The sequence below is a fragment of the Lepisosteus oculatus genome, chromosome 14 (assembly GCF_040954835.1).
Source record: "Lepisosteus oculatus isolate fLepOcu1 chromosome 14, fLepOcu1.hap2, whole genome shotgun sequence".
Taxonomy (NCBI): Eukaryota; Metazoa; Chordata; class Actinopteri; order Semionotiformes; family Lepisosteidae; genus Lepisosteus; species Lepisosteus oculatus.
In genome coordinates, this window is record NC_090709.1 from 54,905,017 (window position 1) to 54,927,720 (window position 22,704).

The following is a 22,704-nucleotide window of genomic DNA, read 5'->3' on the forward strand; positions in this document are numbered from 1 at the left end:
GCCGTTGAGGCAGGAACAATCAGGTCAGTCTCACTCACTACCTGGTAGTTGTGAGAAATAATGTTACCAGACTGCAGGTTCCCTGGGTCACAGCAGAGGGAATCAGCATCTGGGATCAGGTGTGTCCACAGTGCAGTAGTCTCAGCGTCCAGCTGGACCTCCTGTCTAACCTGTGAATGTTGCACCAGGGGCACCTGGCGGTGGCCCTGTGACAGCTCCTCAAGCAGATCCTCACTAACAGAGGACCTCTCAGGGCTAAGGGTGAGAGCTACATCACCAACCTGCTCTCCTGCCATCTGGATCCCTTCCACCCCTGCAGGGTGGTGTTCCTGACCCCTCTTGGGTGCCAGGGTGCACAGGGAAAGCTCCTTTTCATCGCCAGGTGGGGAGATCTGCTCCTCTTTAGGGATGTAAAAGGTGTGTGCTTTACCTGGTGGATCAGGCGGCTGCTTGGAGCACCGCTCCTGTGCCATGGAGGCTGCTGGGATCTCGGCCAGGACACGACTTCCCTGTATATCCGGGGAACAAGAAAATATTTTTATTTCTTGTCCAGAGGGAACAGAAGGAATCTTCACATAGGCTTCTGTGTTCGGTGGGCACTGTGTGAGCACAGTCTGCCTCTTGGCCCCCCTTTCCTTCTGTACAGAAGGCTTAGGAGCCTTGACCTGTTTCCACACTTTGCCTTTCTGGTGATCCATCCAGTTCCTCTCTGAGTCGCATGCCCTTTTCTTTTTCTACCCGTTTGAGCTTGCCGTGTGACATCAAACACCTCTCAACCTCAGTGTCACTCAGTGTCTCACTAGGTAAGACATCTCCCATGGCAGCCTTGAGGTAAAAGCTTCCTGCTTTTCTTCTGTGTTTTACTGCCTGCTCTGTGACTTCAGGGGTGGAGTCAGCACTCACTTGGGAGTGGCTGACCTCATTCAGGCAGGAACCCTTCCGTTTAAACAGATAGACTGAGGGAGGGAGAAGGGGCAGGTCTCCGCCTCCTCCAGTGGAGAGTATCAGCTCATTCACGCTTCCGGCAGCCTTGGGGAGCAGTTGTCCCTGTCCTAATAAAGCTTGTTCAAGCCTGGCCAGGCGGGCGGCTACTGAATCCTTTTGTTCAGCCTTTTCTAACCCTTTCCCTCCCCCGGTGTTCTCATGGCACTTAGGACGCTGGGTGCGGTCCTGTGTGAGTGCTTTGGAACGGGGCTTAGCCAGCTCAGGTGCCTGTGCTCCTTCGAGCTGGAGGGAATTAACCCTGCTGGCTCTGACGGCGAACACAGTCGCTTTAACAGCTTTTTGCTCAGAGCAACTTTGGACATCATACTCCCAGGCTTTCTGCACGAATCTCTTAATATCAGTCATTTTCATGGTCTGTGCATCTGTATGCATTAAGATCATCTTTCTGACTGACGGTGGAGATTCGCAATGAATAAACCCTTGAAATGTGTGTTCTCTTCGCAACCCTCATCATTTCGCCCTGCAAAATAAGTTCGTCTAAGTCTCTCGTAATATTCGCGAGGGGACTCTGCTCTCTCGTGCTTAATATTAAGTGCGGCGGCTATCACGGCAGTCAGGTCAATAAACGCACTGTATTCTTCGATAAGTGCTTGACATAGCTGCACAAAGTCATTACAGACTTTCTTCATCTGCCTAGCCATCCACTCATGTACAGCTCTGCTGGTAGTTTTTCTAACCAGAAACACTTTCTCCTGTTCTGTGGCGTTTGGCAAGTACTGCAGGGTATACCTGAGGTCTTGAATATAACTCTCGATATTATTCTCTGACACTGCGGGGTCAAATCTCTTTATGTCCTTCGCTAGCTCTCTCAGAGAATGGAGATTTATTCTAGCTTCTCCGCTGACGGAGATATGGAAGAGATTGTGGTCAGACCTGTCGCTGCTAGAGAGAGTGCTTAATAGCGACTCGAATTCAGACCTTTTAGCAACCATCGTTAAACTTAAAGAGTATTACTTTTAAGTACGAAATCACAGTTTTACCACAGAAAACCACAAGATCAAGTATGCAATCAACCCGGTAGATCGCAAAAGATCACAAAACAATCAAGCACTGCTTAAAGAGCAAGGGGAACTTTTTCTTTCAGCTTTCAGCACACTGTATTGTTGTGTATGAAACCCACGGCGTTTTATATGAATTATTTCGCTTGGTTGACTCATTTCAGTCTTGCCACGCCCGTTCAGGGACGCCAAATATGTAAGAAAACTGGCTCAGGGACGCCAAATATGTAATCATAGCCGGCCCAGGGACGCCAAATACAGTGCCTTGCGAAAGTATTCGGCCCCCTTGAACTTTTCAACCTTTTGCCACATTTCAGGCTTCAAACATAAAGATATAAATTTTTTATTTTATGTGAAGAATCACCAACAAGTGGGACACAATTGTGAAGTGGAACGAAATCTATTGGATTTTTGAAACTTTTTTAACTAATAAAAAAATGAAAAGTGGGGCGTGCAAAATTATTCGGCCCCCTTGCGTTAATACTTTGTAGAGCCACCTTTTGCTGCGATTACAGCTGCAAGTCGCTTGGGGTATGTCTCTATCAGTTTTGCACATCGAGAGACTGAAATTCTTGCCCATTCTTCCTTGCAAAACAGCTCGAGCTCAGTGAGGTTGGATGGAGAGCGTTTGTAAACAGCAGTTTTCAGCTCTTTCCACAGATTCTCGATTGGATTCAGGTCTGGACTTTGACTTGGCCATTCAAACACCTGGATACGTTTATTTGTGAACCATTCCTTTGTAGATTTTGCTGTATGTTTGGGATCATTGTCTTGTTGGAAGATAAATCTCCGTCCCAGTTTCAGGTCTTTTGCAGACTCCAACAGGTTTTCATCCAGAATGGTCCTGTATTTGGCTGCATCCATCTTCCCCTCAATTTTAACCATCTTCCATGTCCCTGCTGAAGAAAAGCAGGCCCAAACCATGATGCTGCCACCACCATGTTTGACAGTGGGGATGGTGTGTTGAGGGTGATGAGCTGTGTTGCTTTTACGCCAAACATATCGTTTTGCATTGTGGCCAAAAAGTTCGATTTTGGTTTCATCTGACCAGAGCACCTTCTTCCACATGTTTGGGGTGTCTCCCAGGTGGCTTGTGGCAAACTTTAGACGAGACTTTTTATGGATATCTTTGAGAAATGGCTTTCTTCTTGCCACTCTTCCATAAAGGCCAGATTTGTGCAGTGTAAGACTGATTGTTGTCCTATGGACAGACTCTCCCACCTCAGCTGTATTTCTCTGCAGTTCATCCAGAGTGATCATGGGCCTCTTGGCTGCATCTCTGATCAGTCTTCTCCTTGTCTGAGCTGAAAGTTTAGAGGGACGGCCAGGTCTTGGTAGATTTGCAGTGGTCTGATACTCCTTCCATTTCAAGATGATCGCTTGCACAGTGCTCCTTTGGATGTTTGAAGCTTGGGAAATCTTTTTGTATCCAAATCCGGCTTTAAACTTCTCCACAACAGTATTACGGACCTGCCTGGTGTGTTCCTTGGTCTTCATGATGCTCTCTGCGCTTTCAACAGAACCTTGAGACTATCACAGAGCAGGTACATTTATACAGAGACTTGATTACACACAGGTGGATTCTATTTATCACCATCAGTCATTTAGGACAACATTGGATCATTCAGAGATCCTCGCTGAACTTCTGGAGTGAGTTTGCTGCACTGAAAGTAAAGGGGCCGAATAATTTTGCACGCCCCACTTTTCATTTTTTTATTAGTTAAAAAAGTTTCAAAAATCCAATAGATTTCGTTCCACTTCACAATTGTGTCCCACTTGTTGGTGATTCTTCACATAAAATAAAAAATTTATATCTTTATGTTTGAAGCCTGAAATGTGGCAAAAGGTTGAAAAGTTCAAGGGGGCCGAATACTTTCGCAAGGCACTGTATGTAATGTAGTGGCTCTCTGAAGGCACCAGTTCTGTAGGGTTTGGGCATTTACGGGGACAATTATTAATTGTAACAGTAAATCACAAAGTTGATTCTTTTGATGGCTTTAGAATCCAACCATGCGACATAACTCAAACGCGCACACACAGGTACTAATACACGAGGATACATTTATTAATACATAAAATATGCATGTAAACCTAACAGATCTTATCGAGAGGGTTATCAGAATACAAAAGATATATATTCATTCAGTTACAAAGAGTTACATATATCAAGAGGACATACGTTCAGTATATCATTCATTTAGACCGGTGCGCTGCTGATGCTCACTGACCGGCTAGTTAGTGTTGGCTTTAACTAGCAAAGTTTGTGCACAGGAGAAAAGATGACTGTGGGTCCCAGCAAGTCAGGAAGAGGACCGGTTCGTTACTGATGAAGAGCTAGTTCTGAATAGTGATTCAGCTGTCCACAGTTCTGACCTGTTCATGAGACCTGCTGCTGGTGCTAACCTCGGGTGGATCCTCTGGTTACTCTCTGGCAACCTCCACTCTAGACTCTTAGAACAAAGGAAAGTTCTGGCACTCGGACACAGTGGCCGTTCCGTGGTTGTCCGGGCTGAGTCTCAGGATGGTCAGGAGGCGCTCTGCGAGAATGTCCTGCCCTTGGGAGCCTTCTGCTCCTGGGCCGTCCTCCCCTGGAATTCTCCTTTGAATTCCCTTTAGAAAAGTCCACAGAATTCTCCACTGAATCTTCTCAGGCCCTCTGTGTTGCCTGTTTTTACCTGGAGGATCTTCAGCTCGTTGATTGGCTGAAACTTCCATGGGCATCAGAGTCCCACGTGGGTTACTCGGCCCTACCAGTTTCTGATTGGCTGATCAAGGTGAGATATGAGTCACTTACTCCTGACACTTAGGAATGCAGTCCAGATGTCCATCTGGCACTCCCTAGACAGATAGGCGCCAATGGATGACCATTGATCATGATAGCCAGGCTTAGCTAAGTGCATCCCCCTTTGGGAGCTGTCCCTTATCAAAGGAAACCTTAAATCAGCCTGCATGAATAGTTTCTCTGTGGCTGCACCACAGAGATGAACAGAGATGGGACCATTTGGGAAAGCTCAGAACACTTAATTCTTTCTTATTAATAAGCTTCGCCGCTACACTGACTTTTGCTCTGCTTTAAGTAATCAAGTAAGAATACAATGTGCTTCACTAGACTCCGGTCCAAACAGGATTAAAAGCCAGCAAGTATACCTTTTCAAATTGACGTCAGCAGGGACTAGATTGGCACTTTAACCAGTGCCTGATTGGCTCAGTCAGTAGAGCATGGAACTCTTAATCTCAGGTTTATGAATTCAATTTTGGGTGATACAGGTGTTCTCATTAATTAGGTTTCCTGTTCATCTTTGACCATGTTACGTCTTGATGGTGACTCAAATTGAGAAAAAAAGAACTGATCTAGCTCCTCATCTGAGTAGATAAGTCAAAGACTCTGTAGATAACCTATTCATACCAAGCACTTGGATGCAGCTTCACTTATCACAACTAGTATTTAACATTATAATAGCTCCTGTCTATTTACACTATAATTTACACTAGTGTTTCCTTAAAAATTGCTTGTAAGAATGAGACATTACACATGTATTCCAATAAAATAAATATTATTAATCTTTTCACTGTAACAGTTTCACTGTGACTTGGCAGATAACTGGTGATCAATAACCACACCGAAAAATATGGGAAAGCAATGGGGAAAATCGACTCTTCAACATGTGGAAATGTATTACTGAGAGGAGGAGTCCTTTTCTCTTAGGTCAACACTCTTTGTAAGAGTCAATTCTCCCAGCTCACATCCGCGGGTTTCCGTAGTGTGCCTGCAAAGAGTGATCAATTTGAGACAGGTAAACGTCCTGATTTTATTTAACAAAGCTAGATGCACATTTGCTAATGCTGCCTTCATTGTAATAGGCAGTTTATTTCTCGAAAGCATGTTATGTAAAAAAATAAAAAATGAAAACATGGATAACAATCTTTCAAAGCTAAAGATTTTACTTTTGAGAAATGGACATTTTATGTTTCTGGATGCTTTTCAAATGCTGGTTTTAGAACTTTGCTGTGCTTCAAGCATAATTTTTCACCTTATAAAGTGGGTATTGAGTGTTAGGGTTAGTGTTTTTTATTTTAATGACTTAGTAAAATGTCTGGAATTTTTTCACTTTGATATTATAGAGCACTTTGTGTTGATGAGTGGCAACAATTCTCAGTTAAATACATCATGGTTTATCGTAACACAATAAAATGTGAAAAGGCCAAGGGGGGTGAATACTTTTTATAGCCACTAAACGTATTACAAAAATATAATGCTTCATTACACATAGGGCCTATTTTGCTCTCCTGGCCATTCCACGGCATGGCCTTATAACATCCGCGACAGTAGTTCCAACGCTGTGCTGCCCTTTTAATTAACATTGGCTGTAACAATGTGTTGTTTTTGTCTCTTAAAGGGTCTGCTCCTTTACTCCATCTTGCCAGTGTTGTATAGAATTGAGTACCCATAAAATCTGAGACCCCTTTCGAAGTCTGCATGTGCAGTGGACATAAGAGGCTTGGCGCGTGTCGCAATTGTTGCCCTATTTACTAAGCCCTTCCTCCAAGTTTGCACTTCTGTGATGTAGTCTCACAGGCCTGAGAGACATAGATTTCACACATGTAATTACTTATAAAAGCCAACAAACCTTTTCTGAGTGGTCTAAGGCTCTGTGTTAAGGTTGCAGTCCCCCTGAAAGCTGGGGTTATAGTCCTGACGTTATACTTCTCAGTAAATAGATCTTGCAGTACTCTGAGTGCCAGCTAGCTATGTAACAAGTGCGCTATAAAGACAGAAATTACACATTGTTTGTGAGGCTGTGTGCTCCTGTATAGTCTAGTGGTTAGGATTCTGGGTTTTCACCCAGGTGGCCTGGGTTAAACTCCCAATAAGGGGAACTTTTCTCTTCCCTTATGTTTTCCAAATAAGCAGCTCAGTGTAGAAAAGAGCCCCATTAAGCACTGTAGGGAGAGCTAAAATTTTGATAAAAGAGATAGCTTGTCTCCTCCTGCTTTCGAACTGAAACCCTTCGGTGTGTTAAGAGAATGTGACAATCACTACACTGCACGAGGCAGGGAGGAGTGACTTGCAGAGAAAAGGACTCAATCCAGGAAAGTTTTTCCACATTCTGGAGAGGAGATTTTTTCCATTCCCCCACTATTGCAGCCTGACCTCCTCTATTTCTAGAGATCTGTAGAATGTGGAGAAAACGTTTGAAGTTGTAACTGCTACCTCCCCTCGCTTTGAACAATGTGTGGAGTTTTTTGAGTCAAAAAGAGTGATAGTTCAGGCCCATGGGAAGATCCATATTCAAGCATGTTGTTTTGTTCTCAGAGTTTGCAAAGATGGAGGACATTCGCACCTGGCTAAGCCAGTACTCTATAGTCCTTCATGGAACTGAGTTCAGAGGTGCTGATGAAATAAAAACAGGAGGTTGAGGAACACGGGGGTGTTCAAAGGCATTGAGGTTTCAGTCAAGGGAGCAGGTAGCCTGGCCCTGTCCATTATTAGAGCACTATAACCTAAAGAGATGGTTTCATATATATTGTTTTGGGTATATTTATTAAAGTTTCCTATTTTGTGATTCTTTGTATTTGTTTGTGAAATTAAAATAGTTCTTAAAAAATAAATGGAAGGTTTTTCTGAAGTCAGAAAGCCAATTTATTTGGTGGAAAAACAGATTGGTGAAGCTCCAACAAATAAATCCAGTTTATTTGTTTACTTTTTTTTCTGAAACAACTGAATTAGATGAAGTGTGCTAATATGTAACCTAACACCAGTGTGAATAACTAGAAGAGGGGAGCAGCTCCATTCCAGACCAAGGGAGCTTTGAGATTGGCTGGGCCAGATCTCTCATTTGCATATCTGATTTGGAAATGTAACACTAAACCCCCTTCTTGCATGGATTTAACTTGCACTCAAGAGTCACCTACTGTGTATTGCCACTTCAGTTTTTTTATGAGTAGCTGTGATTACCAGTTGACAGCTTTTATTTGTTGAATTATAAATGGTTTTGTTTTATCACCCTGAATGGCCTATACTTAAGGTTTGGTAGGGTATGTGTTTTCATTTCATTTACCAAATGGAATTTTTGCTCTTTTAGTATTTGTCTAGAAGGCTTTCTGAAGTCAGAAAGTCTGTTTTCTGGTAAAAAAATAGATGTGTTTAACAATAATTTTCAAATGATTTAATTGGTATTTTTATTAATAAAAAGAGCTTGTATGATAGTTTCAAGAACACTGCTGTTGTCAGCTGACTTTTAGTGAAGCTCTTTCCTCAGCACCTGCACAGAATTTTCTTGTGCCTTTAATTTCAAGATGTAAAACCTAACAAACAGTTGCATTTGTTCATGTATATTTCTGAAACTGTTAAATGAACTACTGTGTGTAAATCTGCAAATGTTGTTTGATAGGATGCTGGATAAGCAAAGTACTTTCTGATTGGTTAGCCAGATATCATATTTGCATACAACATTTGAAACATAACCATGTGGTCTCTTTCTTATATGCACTAAACGTTACAACCACATTCTTCTACATCTTCTTTATGAGCAGGTTAGTTTGAAAGCCATTTTACACGTTTTGTGTTCAATTTGAAATGCTCTTACATTCAACTGGCCTGAAATCTTGTGTTAGGCAGGGTATGTCAGTTTCAGTAAACTTTCTTTACAGGATTTATTGTTCTTTTAGTACTTGTCCTTCATATCTTATGAGAAGGTTTCAACATCGGATCCGACAGGGGATATCTTTATTACCCCAGGATGCCGGATTTCTGCAAGAAGTGCAGACAGTCCGGCCACAAGGCAAACACGTGTGACATCGTCAGATGTCACAACTGCAATGAAGAGGGGCACCTGGCAAAAACCTGCCGGGCAGCCAAAAAGTGCGACGGATGCGGCGCCGAGGGACACCTCCTTCGCCAATGCAAGGTAAGCAAACCTTCCTTTGCGCAGGTGGTGGAAGCCGGCCGGCAGAAACCGGTCTCAAGACAAAGGGAGAGAAGTGAGTACAAAGAACCCGCACCTCCCCCGCAGAGAACCGAAACTGCTGAGGCCACACCCCCAGCCGCACCAGTGCCACAAGATGGCTGCCAGGACGACGGACAAAATGGACGACCGGAGGAAGGGCCCTGGATAACTCCCAGCAAGAAGGGAAAGCGAAAGTGGGAGAAGAGAGGCAGGGCGGATCCACCTTTGGAAGGACAGAAAAAAAGAATGGTAAGGGAGAACCGTTTCCTCGTCCTGGAGGAAATGGAACTTTCTTCCCTCGAGGCCCAGGAACAACCGGAGGAGGCACCCTAGGAAATGGAAACCCTCCCCCCCGAGGCCCAAAGACGACAAGTAACAACCCAGCAAACGGAACCCCCCTCCCCTGAGTCCCACGGACAACAGGAGGAGGCAGCCCAGGAAGAGGTAACCCCCTCCCCCGAGTCCCAGGGACAACAGGAAGAGGCAACACAGGAAGTCGGAACCCCCTTCCCCGAGGCCCAGGAACAACAGGAAGAGGCAGCCCAGGAAATGGAGCCCCCCCTCCCCCTAGGCCAAGGAGCAACTGGAGGTTCACGAAACTCCTGGAGAAAGGGAAGAAAAGAGCCTTCCCGAAGCGGTGGCGGAGAGTATCCTCGAGGAAGACTAGGATTACTTTGAAGCCGCCCTGGAGCCGGGACTGATGGAAGGGCTGGACCTGTCCAGCATGTTTACCTTTCAGTCCCCAGCGAGACCTGGAGGGAGCCCAGCATATTCCCCCCAGGACCCGAACGAGAGGAGTTACATCTAGGCTAAACAGTGCCCAGATGTAGACTCCCAAGTTTTCCACTGTAAGCACAAAGAGAGGAGGTTCAACTTTCACTTGTTTAATCATGACTATGAAACTTATCTTTCTAACAACTAACGTGAGAGGCCTAAGAGACCCGGTGAAAAGACGGGGAGTCTTTCATGATCTGGCCTCAAAGTCTTTCTCAGTTTGTTTCTTACAGGAGGTCCACCTGAAGGATGAAAGCGACAAGCTGACATTCACCAGGGAATGGACGAAGGGAGAATCATGCTGGAGCGTAGGAGGGGTCCACTCTTCCGGAGTGGGAATCCTCCTCGGAAACCCAGAGATGACGCTGGTTTCCTCCTTCTCGGTGGTGCAGGGCCGGATCCTGGTCGCAGACATCGACTGGAGGGGGCAGAAGTTGAGAGCAATTAACGTCTATGCTCCGACGGAACCCTCTCTCCGGAAGGAAGTGTTTGCTGACCTGGCCAGCTGCTGCACCACCAACAGACAGGTGGTGCTTGGCGGGGACTTCAACGTCGACCGGGAGAAGGGGAGCGACGCTAGCTCAGCAGAGCTGGAGTCGCTACTCAAGCAGTTCTCCCTGGTAGACGGTTTCAGACGGTGCCGCCCTAACGACGGGAAATACTCCCGGGGAGTGTGCAGCCACCTGGACTACATCTTTCTGCACACGACCTGCTCCCTGGAGTCGGCGATGGTGTCCCCGGAGTGGTATTCCGACCATGAGTGCGTGACAGTGGTGGCTAACACCAACCTGCCTGCATTCGGTCGTGGGTACTGGAAGCTGAACCGGGAGATACTGGAGGAAGACGACTTCAGGGCACTGTTCAGTAAAGACTACGCAAGCTGGGTCGACATGAAGGATGGCTACAGCTCCGTGGTGGAATGGTGGGAGTTCATGAAGGACAGGACCCGAACGCTGGCGCAGACGTACTGCAGACGGAAGGCAGCCAGGGAGAGGAAGGAAGCTGCGCAACTCCCGAAACAACTAGAGGAGGAGTACAGCTTGGCTAACAGGGGAGGAGCCTTCAATTCAGCCTGGGCATGGGACCTGAAGGAAAGGATCCGCAAGCTGCACACCAAGAAAGCCAAGGCTTTCCTGGTCAAGGCACAAAGGGAGCATTATGAAAATAATAAAACCTGTTCCTCTTATTTCTTCAATCAGGTCCGAGAAGCCCAGAAAAAGAGGGTGATCTACAGCCTGAGACGGAGAGATGGAGAGGAAGTGCTGGACGAGAGCGACAAGGTAGAAGCGACCACCACTTTCTACAATGAGCTCTTTTCAGAAAAGCAAACGGAGGTGGAGGCAGGTGATGCTTTTCTGGAGGAGCTGAAGGCACGAGTACCGGAGGAGGTGAGGGAGGACTTGGAGGGTCTGATCGCGGCCGAGGAGCTGAAGGTGGCGCTCTTGTCCATGGAGAATGGCAAGGTGCCGGGGCCGGATGGACTCCCCAAGGAATTCTACACCTGCTCCTGGGACACCCTGGCGGCAGATCTGGTGGAAGTGGTGCAGGAGATCTTCCGCGGGGGAAACTCGGAAACACCATGAGGAAGGGCGTCATCTCCCTGCTCTTTAAGGGAGGAGATGCCGACGACCTCAAAAACTGGAGGCCGATCACGATGCTCTGCATGGACGTAAAGATCCTGTCCAAGCTTCTGACCGCCAGACTGAGAACCGCCCTTCCCCACATCATCCACAGCGACCAGACGTGTGGGGTGGAAGGGCGATCTGTTAGCTGGAACCTCCAGCTGACCAGAGACACCAGCGCCTGGGGCGAGGACCGGAATATGCCCATGACTGGACCAGGAGAAAGCCTTCGACAGAGTGAACCATAGCTATCTGTTTAGGGTGCTGGAACGCTTCAGTTTCGGAGAGATTTTCAGCCTCTGGATTAATATACTGTACTCTGACATAGGCAGCAGAGTCAATGTGAACGGAAACCTGGGGGATTTCATTCCCCAGGAATCCGGAGTATGACAAGGCTGCCCCCTTTCACCCCTTCTCTATGTTCTTTTCACAGAGCACCTAGCAGAGGCGGTGAGACGGGACCCTGTCATCAACCGCCTGGAGATACCGGGAGGCGCGGGGGAAACCCTGAAGATCTCCCAGTACGCTGACAACACGACACTGTTCCTGAGGTCTGACAGGGGGCTAAGGAGGGCCCTGCAGGTCATGGAGCAATACTGCAGAGCCTTGGGGTCGAAGCTCAACCGCCGAAAGAGCAAACTGAAGTTCTCCGGGCCCTGAAAGCACAGGATGACGGAGCCTCTCAAAATACTGGGGGTTTCCTTCCAGAGCTAGGACAACGAGACCATCAACTGGACCGAGAGGATCGCCAAGGTGAATGCGATGCTGGGTCTGCGGTGTACCCGCTGCTGGCCAGACTCAGACGAGAGCTGCAAGGGATGATCTTCGGCTTCGTCTGGGGCGGCAAGTACTAGTACATCACGATGAAACCGGATGTGTCAGCCGGTCGACGAAGGGGGTCGAGATGTCCCACATTTCCCCCTGAAACTCGACTGCATCTTCTACTGCAACCTCTGTCGGGCTCAGCGGGAGCCCATCGGCCACAAGTACCAGTACTTTGTCAGGCTGTGGCTCTCTGTCCCAATAAGGCACTTGGTCCAGTGGTCAAACACTGGGCCCAAGGCAGAAGGCGACCGGAGTTCTACATCCGCGCTGTCAAGTGGAGCAGGAGGTACGAGGCCACGAGAAAGCCAGAGCTCTGCACCAACCACAGAGACTTGTACAAAGACAAGTCTGGGAAAGGACACAGCCCAAAGAACTTGACAACCAACTGAAGGACCTCAACTGGATGGCTGTACACAAGAGACTGGCTACCAGAAAGGTCCTCTACAGACACTCGATCTCCAGGAATCCGCATTGCCCCCGGGACACGTGTTTTGTCGAGGAGACTCAGGAGCACGTGTTCTGGAGCTGCCTCTTCGCCAAGGCGGTGTGGGGCAGAATGGACAACATTATGCAACTCCTGGGAAAGGATGCGGTGCTCAGTTACCAGTACATTCTGCTGGGGGCTGGCACCCACCAGACTGGACAAGGGGACACAGGACCTGTGGGGGCTGCTACTGTCCCTCACAAAACAAGGACTGTGGAAGGCGAGGAACACTCTCATCCGGCACAACATAAAGTGAGGGGCGAGGGAGCTGGAGGAGAGGATCATGGAGGACCTCAGGAGGAGGACGAAGCACCACGTCGCCAAATGGGGTTTCCCCACGGCGAGGGAGCGCTGGAATGGACTTTGGGCCCTATACAGGGATTAAAGGACAATAGCAAGTGGTAGGTTTGGAGGGACTCTCTTAATTGCGCAAATCCGCCCCCACTTGAAAAGATTGATAACGGACAATCAATCTCTGTTCCGCCATTGTTTTTTATTACATGGAGTGTTAATATGTGTGAGATGTTCCTTTTGAGATGTTTTTTTTTTGCAGAATAAAGTATATTTTGTAGAACAAAAAAAATCTTATGACAAGGTTTACAAGTTATCTGTTGAACTACATTCTAATAGGTGTGGTCACATTCCAGGTCATTTGTTTACGTTTTTGTTTCTGCAGCAACTGTTAGATGAAATGTGCTAATATGTAACCTAACTCCAGTGTGAATAACTAGAAGAGGGGAGCAGCTCCATTCCAGACCAAGGGAGCTTTGAGATTGGCTGGGCCAGATCTCTCATTTGCATATCTGATTTGGAAATATAACACTACACCCCCTTCTTGCATGGATTTAACTTGCACCCAAGAGTCCCCTACTGTGTATTGCTACTTATTTTTTTATGATAAGTGGTGATTACCAGTTGACAGGTTTTATTTGTTGAATTATAAATGGTTTTGTATTATCATCCTGAATGGCCTGTACTCAAGGTTTGGTAGGGTATGTGTTTTCATTTCATTTACCAACTGGAATTTTTGCTCTTTTAGTATTTGTCTAGAAGGCTTTCTGAAGTCAGGAAGCCCATTTATTTGGTGAAAAAAGATTCTGTATTAATATTAATATTGCTCATACAACATAAATAGGGTCTTTTTTGAATAAAAAGATCTTGCACTTGGAAATCTTGATAAAGCTGTGTGCTTCCATACACTCGAGCAGTTTTGATTCCTAATATTTGACCTTAGGTGTGGGAACGGGTCTTTTTTGCAATTTGATTTCCAATTGATCAGCACAGTATAGAAAATAGACCCATAAAGCAACCTCAGCAGTGACAAATGTCACTGGGTCAGTTGGGTTTATACGTCGGGGTCCGGTAGTGAAGCTCCGCTCCTGTTTAGCCTCCGAAGCCGTACAGGGTGCGGCCCTGGCGCTTCAGCACGTACACCACGTCCATGGCGGTGACGGTCTTCCTCTTGGCATGCTCGGTGTAGGTGACGGCGTCGCGGATGACGTTCTCCAGGAACACCTTCAGCACCCCGCAGGTCTCCTCGTAGATCAGCCCGGAGATCCGCTTCACTCCCCCACGGCGAGCCAGGCGGCGGATGGCGGGCTTGGTGATTCCCTGGATGTTGTCACGGAGAACCTTATGGTGACACTTAGCGCCTCCTTTCCCAAGTCCCTTTCCGCCTTTGCCTCTTCCAGACATCTTTGTAACGAACAGTTCTTTCCGGACCCTATGCGGACGACACAATCCGACGAAGTGGGGAAACACTGCAGGAATACGGGGCTGAAGACAGGGGGGCGTGTCCAAGGTGCGCTGGTGCACAACGGAGGTGTGGCCGAGGCGAACAATCCAAAAGAGAAGTCCTAAGGGAATATCCAAAACACACGAGAAAGTCCAAAACCAGAAGATCCATCAGAACAAGTTGAAAACCACGAAGGCTGGGTCGGAACCGGAGGACAGGGAACAGGAACGGGAACCGAGATTAAAACCTTAACGGGACCAGGCGCTTCCATGTCCCAGACTCGCACGATACGGAAATCAGATGCAGAGCCCGGATGAGCGTCAGCGCCAGGTTTTTAAGGTGGGCTGGGAATGGGAAACAGGTGCAGAGAATGAAGTCTTAAGTGAAAGGGCTGGAGCACCCTTAAGGAGGGGGAACTAATATCGTGACAATCTTCTAGTTATCAGCTGTGAACACGACACACACTGCTCATCTTTGATGTACAGATGCAGCCATTCAAAGTGCGCGGTACAGACACGTACCGGAGGTAATTGGCTACGGCGTCGTGCATCGTGACGCGCGATGACGCAAAATACCGCGGTGCGTGATTGGTTGACCGACAGGGGCACTCGTGGTCCGTTGGTCTGTCGTAGAAAGACTTACTGTAAACGTCTTTACTGTGCCCGTTGTAGATATTGAATTTTACCACTGAAGGGAAATCTTAGTAGCTGAGCATAAAAAGAATAGGAGCATACTGTAACGCGTGTGAAGGCCATAAACGATATTAATTTTGGAACATAAACATACAGTATATAGCTGGTCTTGGTACTTTAAAGAAAAAAATACACACCAGTATTCCATTTCTCCCTAAACATTGTAAGCTTCGAAGTCTTTAACGTGATACCGGAGTCAACAAGCATACTTTTAGAATTTGATTAAAAGGGAATATAATATGGAATCGCGTATCTCAAGAATTTAATAACGGTATGATTACATCCGTGTGCTGCGACAGGGCTGTGTAGGGCTGTTTCGCCTGCCTGTTCATGCGAGCTGTCTTGTAACCTACTGGTCTAGGTGCGTGACTACCAACTGGCAGGTTGTGTGCTTGAATCCAGCTGGTGCTGGACTTTTCATTTTTATTTATTTATTTTTTAATCGCGTAACATAAACATATTACCGTATGCAAACTGTACTGTATACAGTATGTATATGTATATTTAATGTCTTAACTGTGCCCGTTTAATTGAATTTAAAAAAATTATTTAACACGAACATTAAGCTGTTTACATCTTCCGCCTGAGAACAGTCACCCGTTGCTACCCAACGCAGAAACACAGCCACTAACTAGCAAAGAGAGGACATTAGCTACCCAATATGATAAAGAAATGAATGATTATTTTGTTTATTTCTTTTGCACATTTATTTGAACATTTCCATCGATTGTACAAGCACTTGGAAACTGTCCAATCCCTAGTTCATCAGGCATTTTACCGGTCTGGCGCCGGTCTGTGTCTTCCAGGATATAATGCCAGCGAACTCTTGTTTTTATGTCCACTATAACAGACAATCTCCTTTGCTTTTAACCGAGCGTTTAATAATTTCCTAAAATGAAAATGATTTACTTTATTTCCCTCACGGGATCAATAAAAGTATCTATCATCTGTCTAAACTATGGGACAGAATTCTGGGGTCTCCCCATACCAGAGATTATGGTAGGGCTTCAGAATGGTGATTGGCTGACACCATCTGACACCCCTCTGATTGGAGAAAAAAGACATGCTGGTTTGCTATACATACTGTACCAGGAAGAGGATTTCTTTCTATTCAAAACGTGTATTTTAAAAGTTTAAGAAGTAAAAACCTTACAGCGTACACAGATTTCTAAACTGATCAGGATCGTAATCTTTGTCTTATGCATAATAATGTTCACCGCTCTGTCCAGCAAATTAATAATAAACTTTATTTTATATAGCGTTTTAAACGAATAAGTAATTAGATTGCTCATAAACCTAATCACTTGCTTTTTCTTTTTATTTAGGCTCAGATTTCAACTATAGATCGTATTATTAATAACCATAATAACAACCAACCAACAAAAACAACCATATAAACATAATACCAACCAAAAACATAGATAACAACCACAATACAAAATCAAATATATCAAACCATTTTACTCTCGCAAAGTCCTCCAATTATCATAATCCGGCCCCTTATGCAAAACCAAACCTTCCTCCCATCCCAGTTTATCCTGTTTATCATAAACAAAATCCACCTCAATTTTCAACATAAAGCATTACACAAAATCAATACCTCAACACTCCATACTCAACAACGATATTTCACAAACAGCCAGAACATGTAACTACACATTCCCAAACAGACCTAATTTCCATAGCCCCATAACCACTTCTCTCTCTCCCCTGGCAGTTGTAATTGTTTTTATTTTCAAATAAATTTTAGCAAAGTCATGTATTTTAAAAATCTTAAGAGTTTTATATTTATGTCTTTATTTGGTGGTTTCATTAGTGACAAAGGCTAAACTTTCTTGGAAAAATGTCTTTTATGTAAACCATGTTTGCTATTAATTCATTCAGGGCTAAAATATGTTCATTGTCTTCTAATGAAAGAAGGGTTCCTTTCGCCGTAGTCGGGAGCCTAGCCTTTAACTAGTAAGTACTGTACTTACTGGGTTTTTGAGGGGGGGGAGGTGTCTTTCGCTGGAAATCTCGCCTCCTACTTTGAAAATACCCGTGAAACCGGTTTAATTCGTCACAGCCAGCACTCCTGCAGAGAGGGGGGTTGTACTTGCAGTGTATACAGTACACGCGTTATGCTCTTCGTTAATGTCTAAGCCGGAACATATCATTAAATCTAATTTTGTATTTCTTAAAAAAAAATCGTTTTCCCAGCCTAACAGTATTGTTTTTAACCTGTAAAGCGCTTTGAGGAGCCACCTTTAAAGGCGCCATATACAATAAAGTTCATTGTTATTACTATTGTAAATTTGCTGGACAGAGAGGTGAACATTATTACACAGAAGACAAAGATAGCAATTTACGTTGCATTGTGTATCGTGCTGCTTTAATACAGTTTTAAATAATTAAAAGTCTAAACAGTATCAGCTTTATTTATGGGTTTTAAATAAAGGTGATTTAAACGCGATTTAAATCAATATAAATGTTTATATTGTAACACATAGGTGACTATTCATTGTTATTAAAATGACTTAAATTCGATCATGTTGTGATATTTAGAAATATACATTTGTTTGGTGCGAGTGAAGTTTTATTTAATCTCTGAGCCATACTGATTCTTCTGGAAGCCAGTTTCCGCCAGGGAGTAAAAAAAACACACTATGGTATTCTCTCCAATGCAGTGCAGTTAAAAACATACCTCTGATGCTGCTCCTAAATGAATATCGTTTATGACCATTAGAAGCTTTATGCTCCTTTTCTTTTTTCCAGTGGATTGAACAGGGAGAGGCATTTCATGATGTACTTTTCACTGATGAAACAACAGTGGCTCTGGAACAGTTTTCAACCATGTCGTTTTATAAAAAGGGGAGATATGTACACGTTACTGAAGCTAAAAGTTTAGCCTTTGTCACTAATGTAACCACTAAATAAAGACATATAGAAATCCCTACGTTACAGACTGTATATGGCTGGTATTGGTAGTTTAAAGAAAAAATACACACCAGTATTCCACTTTCTCCCTAAACATTTTAAGCATTAGAGTCTTACATATGGTTATTTCGGAAACGTTTGTACGTGCTCCTTCTGACCATGTTACTGTTTACTGTTACTGACCATATTAAGTTAAAGTGCCTGTGGGCACTTTTCCTGTCCGTGGGGGGTGGACCGTCTTTCATTAGAAGGTTAGTCTGTTCTATTCTGAGAATGTAGAGGGGGTGGAAAGTGCCCGCGGTCATTTAATTAGTATTAAAATTCACACTGATTCCCTTGTGAAGATACGGACATAGGAATATTCGTGCGTGGTCCAAAAATGGCATAAAAACGACAAAGTGAAGGCTGTGAAAACATTCACAATGTACTTTATACACAAAGCAAATATACCCCCCCCCCCCTCTCAATTCAATTCAAGCTGCTTTATTAGCATGACAGATGGGTATAATCAGTGTTGGGTATTTACTTTGCTTTGAGATGCCACTTTTAAAGGTGATATATAAAATCAAGGCTTTAACTTGCTTTAACTCCGCAAGTCTGAGTTCTTGTGTCTGTCCTATCCGAACCCGAAAGTATTACAATATGTATCTTTATAGCAGGTGGTGTACAGCTTTTTAGTATAGATTACACTTTTCTAAAATGTATTTAAAAAATAAAAACGATTACAATCTAATCTTTCCACGTTTGATCCCAAAATAAATCTAAACGGGGAGAAAGCTATGCTGAAAGTTTATTAAGATACTTAGAAGACAAAGATATCAATTTATGTGGCATTTGTCTGATTGTGAATCAAAAAACACATATATTTAAACCCGCATTTGCGATTTAAATCAAAACGTTATTTAAATCAATATAAATGTTTATATTGTAACGCCTAGGTGACTATTCATTGTTATTAAAAATACTTAAATTCGATCATGTTGTGATATTTAGAAATATAAATTTGTTTGGTGCGAGTGAGGTTTTATTTAATCTCTGACTCAGTGATGGCCTGGCATGGTGAGGTGCGCTGGCAGCTATGTGGTGTTACGCAGTGGTGGCCTGACACGGTGAGGTGCCCTGGCAGCTGTGTGGTGTGGCGCAGTTGTGGCCTGGCACGGTGAGGTGCGCTGGCAGCTGTGTGATGCAGTGGTGGTCGGGATGTAGAGGTGCACTGGCAGCTGTGTGTTGTGACACAGTGGTGGCCTGGCACGGTGAGGTGCGCTGACAGCTGTGTGGTGTGGCGCAGTTGTGGCCTGGCACGGTGAAGTGCGCTGGCAGCTGTGTGATGCAGTGGTGGTCGGGATGTAGAGGTGCACTGGCAGCTGTGTGTTGTGACACAGTGGTGGCCTGGCACCGTGAGGTGCGCTGGCAGCTGTGTGGTGTGACGCAGTGGTGGGCTGGCACGGTGAAGTGCGCTGGCAGCTGTGTGTTGTGACGCAGTGGTGGCCTGGCACGGTGAGGTGCGCTGGCATATAATGAATATATTCATGTGCATCCAACACACAGTTCAGCTAGCAACTACACAAAATCTAAAATATGAGCTCTACTTGCCACTTACAATACCAACAGTACCAGCTAACTTCAGTAGTGACATTTTCATGGATCTTTTTAACAATAAAATTTACAACATCAGACTTCAGACACAATTAAACAGGCCTCAAAAACGTCTGGTACAAACATTTTCAGCATGGTGAAACATGGTGAACATTTCCACCACTGCGTCACACCACACAGCTGCCAGCGCACCTCACCGTGCCAGGCCACCACTGCATCACCCAGCTGCCAGCGCACCTCACCGTGCCAGGCCACCACTGCGTCACACCACACAGCTGCCAGCGCACCTCACCGTGCCAGGCCACCACTGCATCACCCTGCTGCCAGCGCACCTCACCGTGCCAGGCCACCACTGCATCACACAGCTGCCAGCGCACCTCACCTTGCCAGGCCACCACAGCGTCACAACACACAGCTGCCAGTGCACCTCTACATACCCGACCACCACTGCATCACACAGCTGCCAACGCACCTCACCGTGCCAGGCCACCACTGCATCACACAGATGCCAGCGCACCTCACTGTGCCAGGCCACCAGCTGCGGCAAACCACACAGCTGCCAGCGCAACTCACCGTGCCCGGCCACCACTGCATCACACAGCTGCCAGCGCACCTCACCGTGCCAGGCCACCACAGTGTCACACCACACAGCTGCCAGCGCACTTCACCGTGCCAGGCCACCACTGCGTCACAACACACAGCTGCCAGCGCACCTCAGCGTGCCAGGCCACCACTGCATCACCCAGCTGCCAGCGCACCTCACCGTGCCAGGCCACCACTGCATCACACAGCTGCCAGCGCACCTCACCGTGCCAGGCCACCACTGCGTCACAACACACAGCTGCCAGTGCACCTCTACATACCCGACCACCACTGCATCACACAGCTGCCAGCGCACCTCACCGTGCCAGGCCACCACTGCGTCACATAGCTGCAAGCGCACCTCACCGTGCCAGGCCACCACTGCATCATACAGCTGCCAGGGCACCTCACCGTGTCAGGCCACCACTGCGTCACACATATTTCAGCGCCATATATTTCATGGATATTATGGAATATAATGGATGGATATCTTAGTTATCTTTCTAGTTCACAGGTTTGCATGCATAATTTAATTTTGAAAGCCACTGAGACATCAGGTACTACTGTTGTATTTATGAAAAAGAAACAAAACAAAAAACATACAAACAACTGTGCCATTCTACTCCTTAGTTAATACATTTTATTATTCAAAAACAGTTAACATTGTTAGCAAAATATTTTGAATTATATTTAACCATATATAATATTATGTAACCAAAATCCGCAATATGGAAACATAACCTGTGTAATTGTTGATAGATGATGTACTCGTAACATTTTTTCAAGACGAACTACAACATTTAAAAAATGACTTGTATGTACTTGATATCTCTAATCAATCCACGGGTCCCAGCACAAAACGAAACTAAAACGCATACCGTTTCGCGGTTCTTATTAGTTGCTCAAAAGTAATTTGACCGTATGAAATGCATAATATAAACCTAGAAACATATACGTGAGCAGTACTTAAGCACTGTAGTATCGGTGTTAAGACATACCTCTCAAATACTGTAAATCAAGTTAAAAATATCTCAAGACCGATTCTGCTCATAAAGAAACCATGTTTCGTGTATGTTTTCTTTAAAGTACCGAGACCAGCCATATACTGTATGTTTATGTTCCAAAATTAATATCGTTTATGGCCTTCACACGCGTTACAGTATGCTCCTATTTTTTTATGCTCAGCTACTAAGATTTCCCTTCAGTGGTAAAATTAGATATGAATATTCAATACTTAAACGGGCACAGTTAAGACATTAAATATACATATACATACTGTATACAGTACAGTTTGCATACGGTAATATGTTTATGTTACGCGATTAAAAAATAAATAAATAAAAATGAAAAGTCCAGCACCAGCTGGATTCGAACACGCAACCTGCCAGTTGGTAGTCACGCACCTAGACCAGTAGGCTACAAGACAGCTCGCATGAACAGGCAGGCAAAACAGCCCTACACAGCCCTGCCGCAGTACACGGATATAATCATACCGTTATTAAATTCTTGAGATACGCGATTCCATATTATATTCCCTTTTAATCAAATTCTAAAAGTATGCTTGTTGACTCCGGTATCACGTTAGTTAAAGACTTCGAAGCTTACAATGTTTAGGGAGAAATGGAATACTGGTGTGTATTTTTTTCTTTAAAGTGCCGATTCCTGGAACACCCCTCTGAAGTGGTTCCATAAGAAAAGAAAGCGTTGATAAATACAAGTGTCTTTTAATACACTCTTTGCTGTGCTCTTGAGGATCCTTGTGATATTTTAAGCTCTAGTTGAATGATAGGTGTCGCATTTTAAATCATTTTCGTAGTTAGAAATTATGAAACGCCCTGTTAAAAGCAAGGAAGGTTTTATGCCCGTTGAAGTAAAACAAAATGCCTGACAAAGTATGGCTTGGACAGATTCCAAGTGCTTGTTCAAATGTGCTAAAGAAATTATACTTTGAGTATACAGCTTGTCCAAAGTCATCCATTATTAATACTATTAGTAATATCTTCAGTAAAGGCTTTGATGCATAAATATTTCTGATAAAGGTAGGTTGTGTACTTTTGTCCAACTGAGCAATCTAGCTTTCATAAAATATACCAACATTTTAATGACTGATGATTAACATGCTGTAATACACAGTTCAAAATTAAAGGCTCAAATGCTGTACATGAGAGGTTAAGCTCCCCCTGGCGGTTTTACAAGGCGACGCCGGATAGTTAGTCACGTGACACACGTGAACCGCGTGATACCCCGGTGGGCGTGTCGCGGTATGCCGCGAAATACCTCACCCATTTTGAATGGCTGCATCTGTACACCGATACCTAGTGTTCTCGGTGCACTCCCAGTGTTCAGAGGATACCCAGTGTTCCCAGTGCACACCCAGTGTTCAGAGGATACCCAGTGTTCCCAGTGCACACCTAGTGTTCAGAGGATACCCAGTGTTCACAGTGCACACCCAGTGTTCAGAGGATACCCAGTGTTCCCAGTGCACACCTAGTGTTCAGAGGATACCCAGTGTTCCCAGTGCACGCCTA

At 45.1% G+C, this 22,704-nt stretch overlaps 1 protein-coding gene and 2 non-coding genes across 3 annotated transcripts; 2 read left to right on the top strand and 1 right to left on the bottom strand.

The window, feature by feature from the left end:
* Nucleotides 1-8,066: 8,066 nt before the first annotated feature.
* LOC138243850 (U7 small nuclear RNA) lies at nt 8,067-8,124 on the top strand. Its single transcript, XR_011192468.1, has one exon. It is a non-coding gene; the product is annotated as a U7 small nuclear RNA (small nuclear RNA).
* Nucleotides 8,125-13,674: 5,550 nt separating this feature from the next.
* On the top strand, nt 13,675-13,732 carry LOC138243745 (U7 small nuclear RNA). The gene has a single exon (XR_011192363.1). It is a non-coding gene; the product is annotated as a U7 small nuclear RNA (small nuclear RNA).
* Nucleotides 13,733-14,038: 306 nt separating this feature from the next.
* Nucleotides 14,039-14,350, bottom strand: LOC138242713 (histone H4-like). The gene has a single exon (XM_069198271.1). It carries the CDS (start codon nt 14,348-14,350, stop codon nt 14,039-14,041), a length of 312 nt encoding a protein of 103 aa, XP_069054372.1.
* Between the last annotated feature and the right edge of the window lie 8,354 nt (nt 14,351-22,704).

What these genes read in the sequence shown, in the direction of transcription:
- LOC138242713 (XM_069198271.1), bottom strand. Translation starts at nt 14,350, where the DNA reads ATGTCTGGAAGAGGCAAAGGCGGAAAGGGACTTGGGAAAGGAGGCGCT.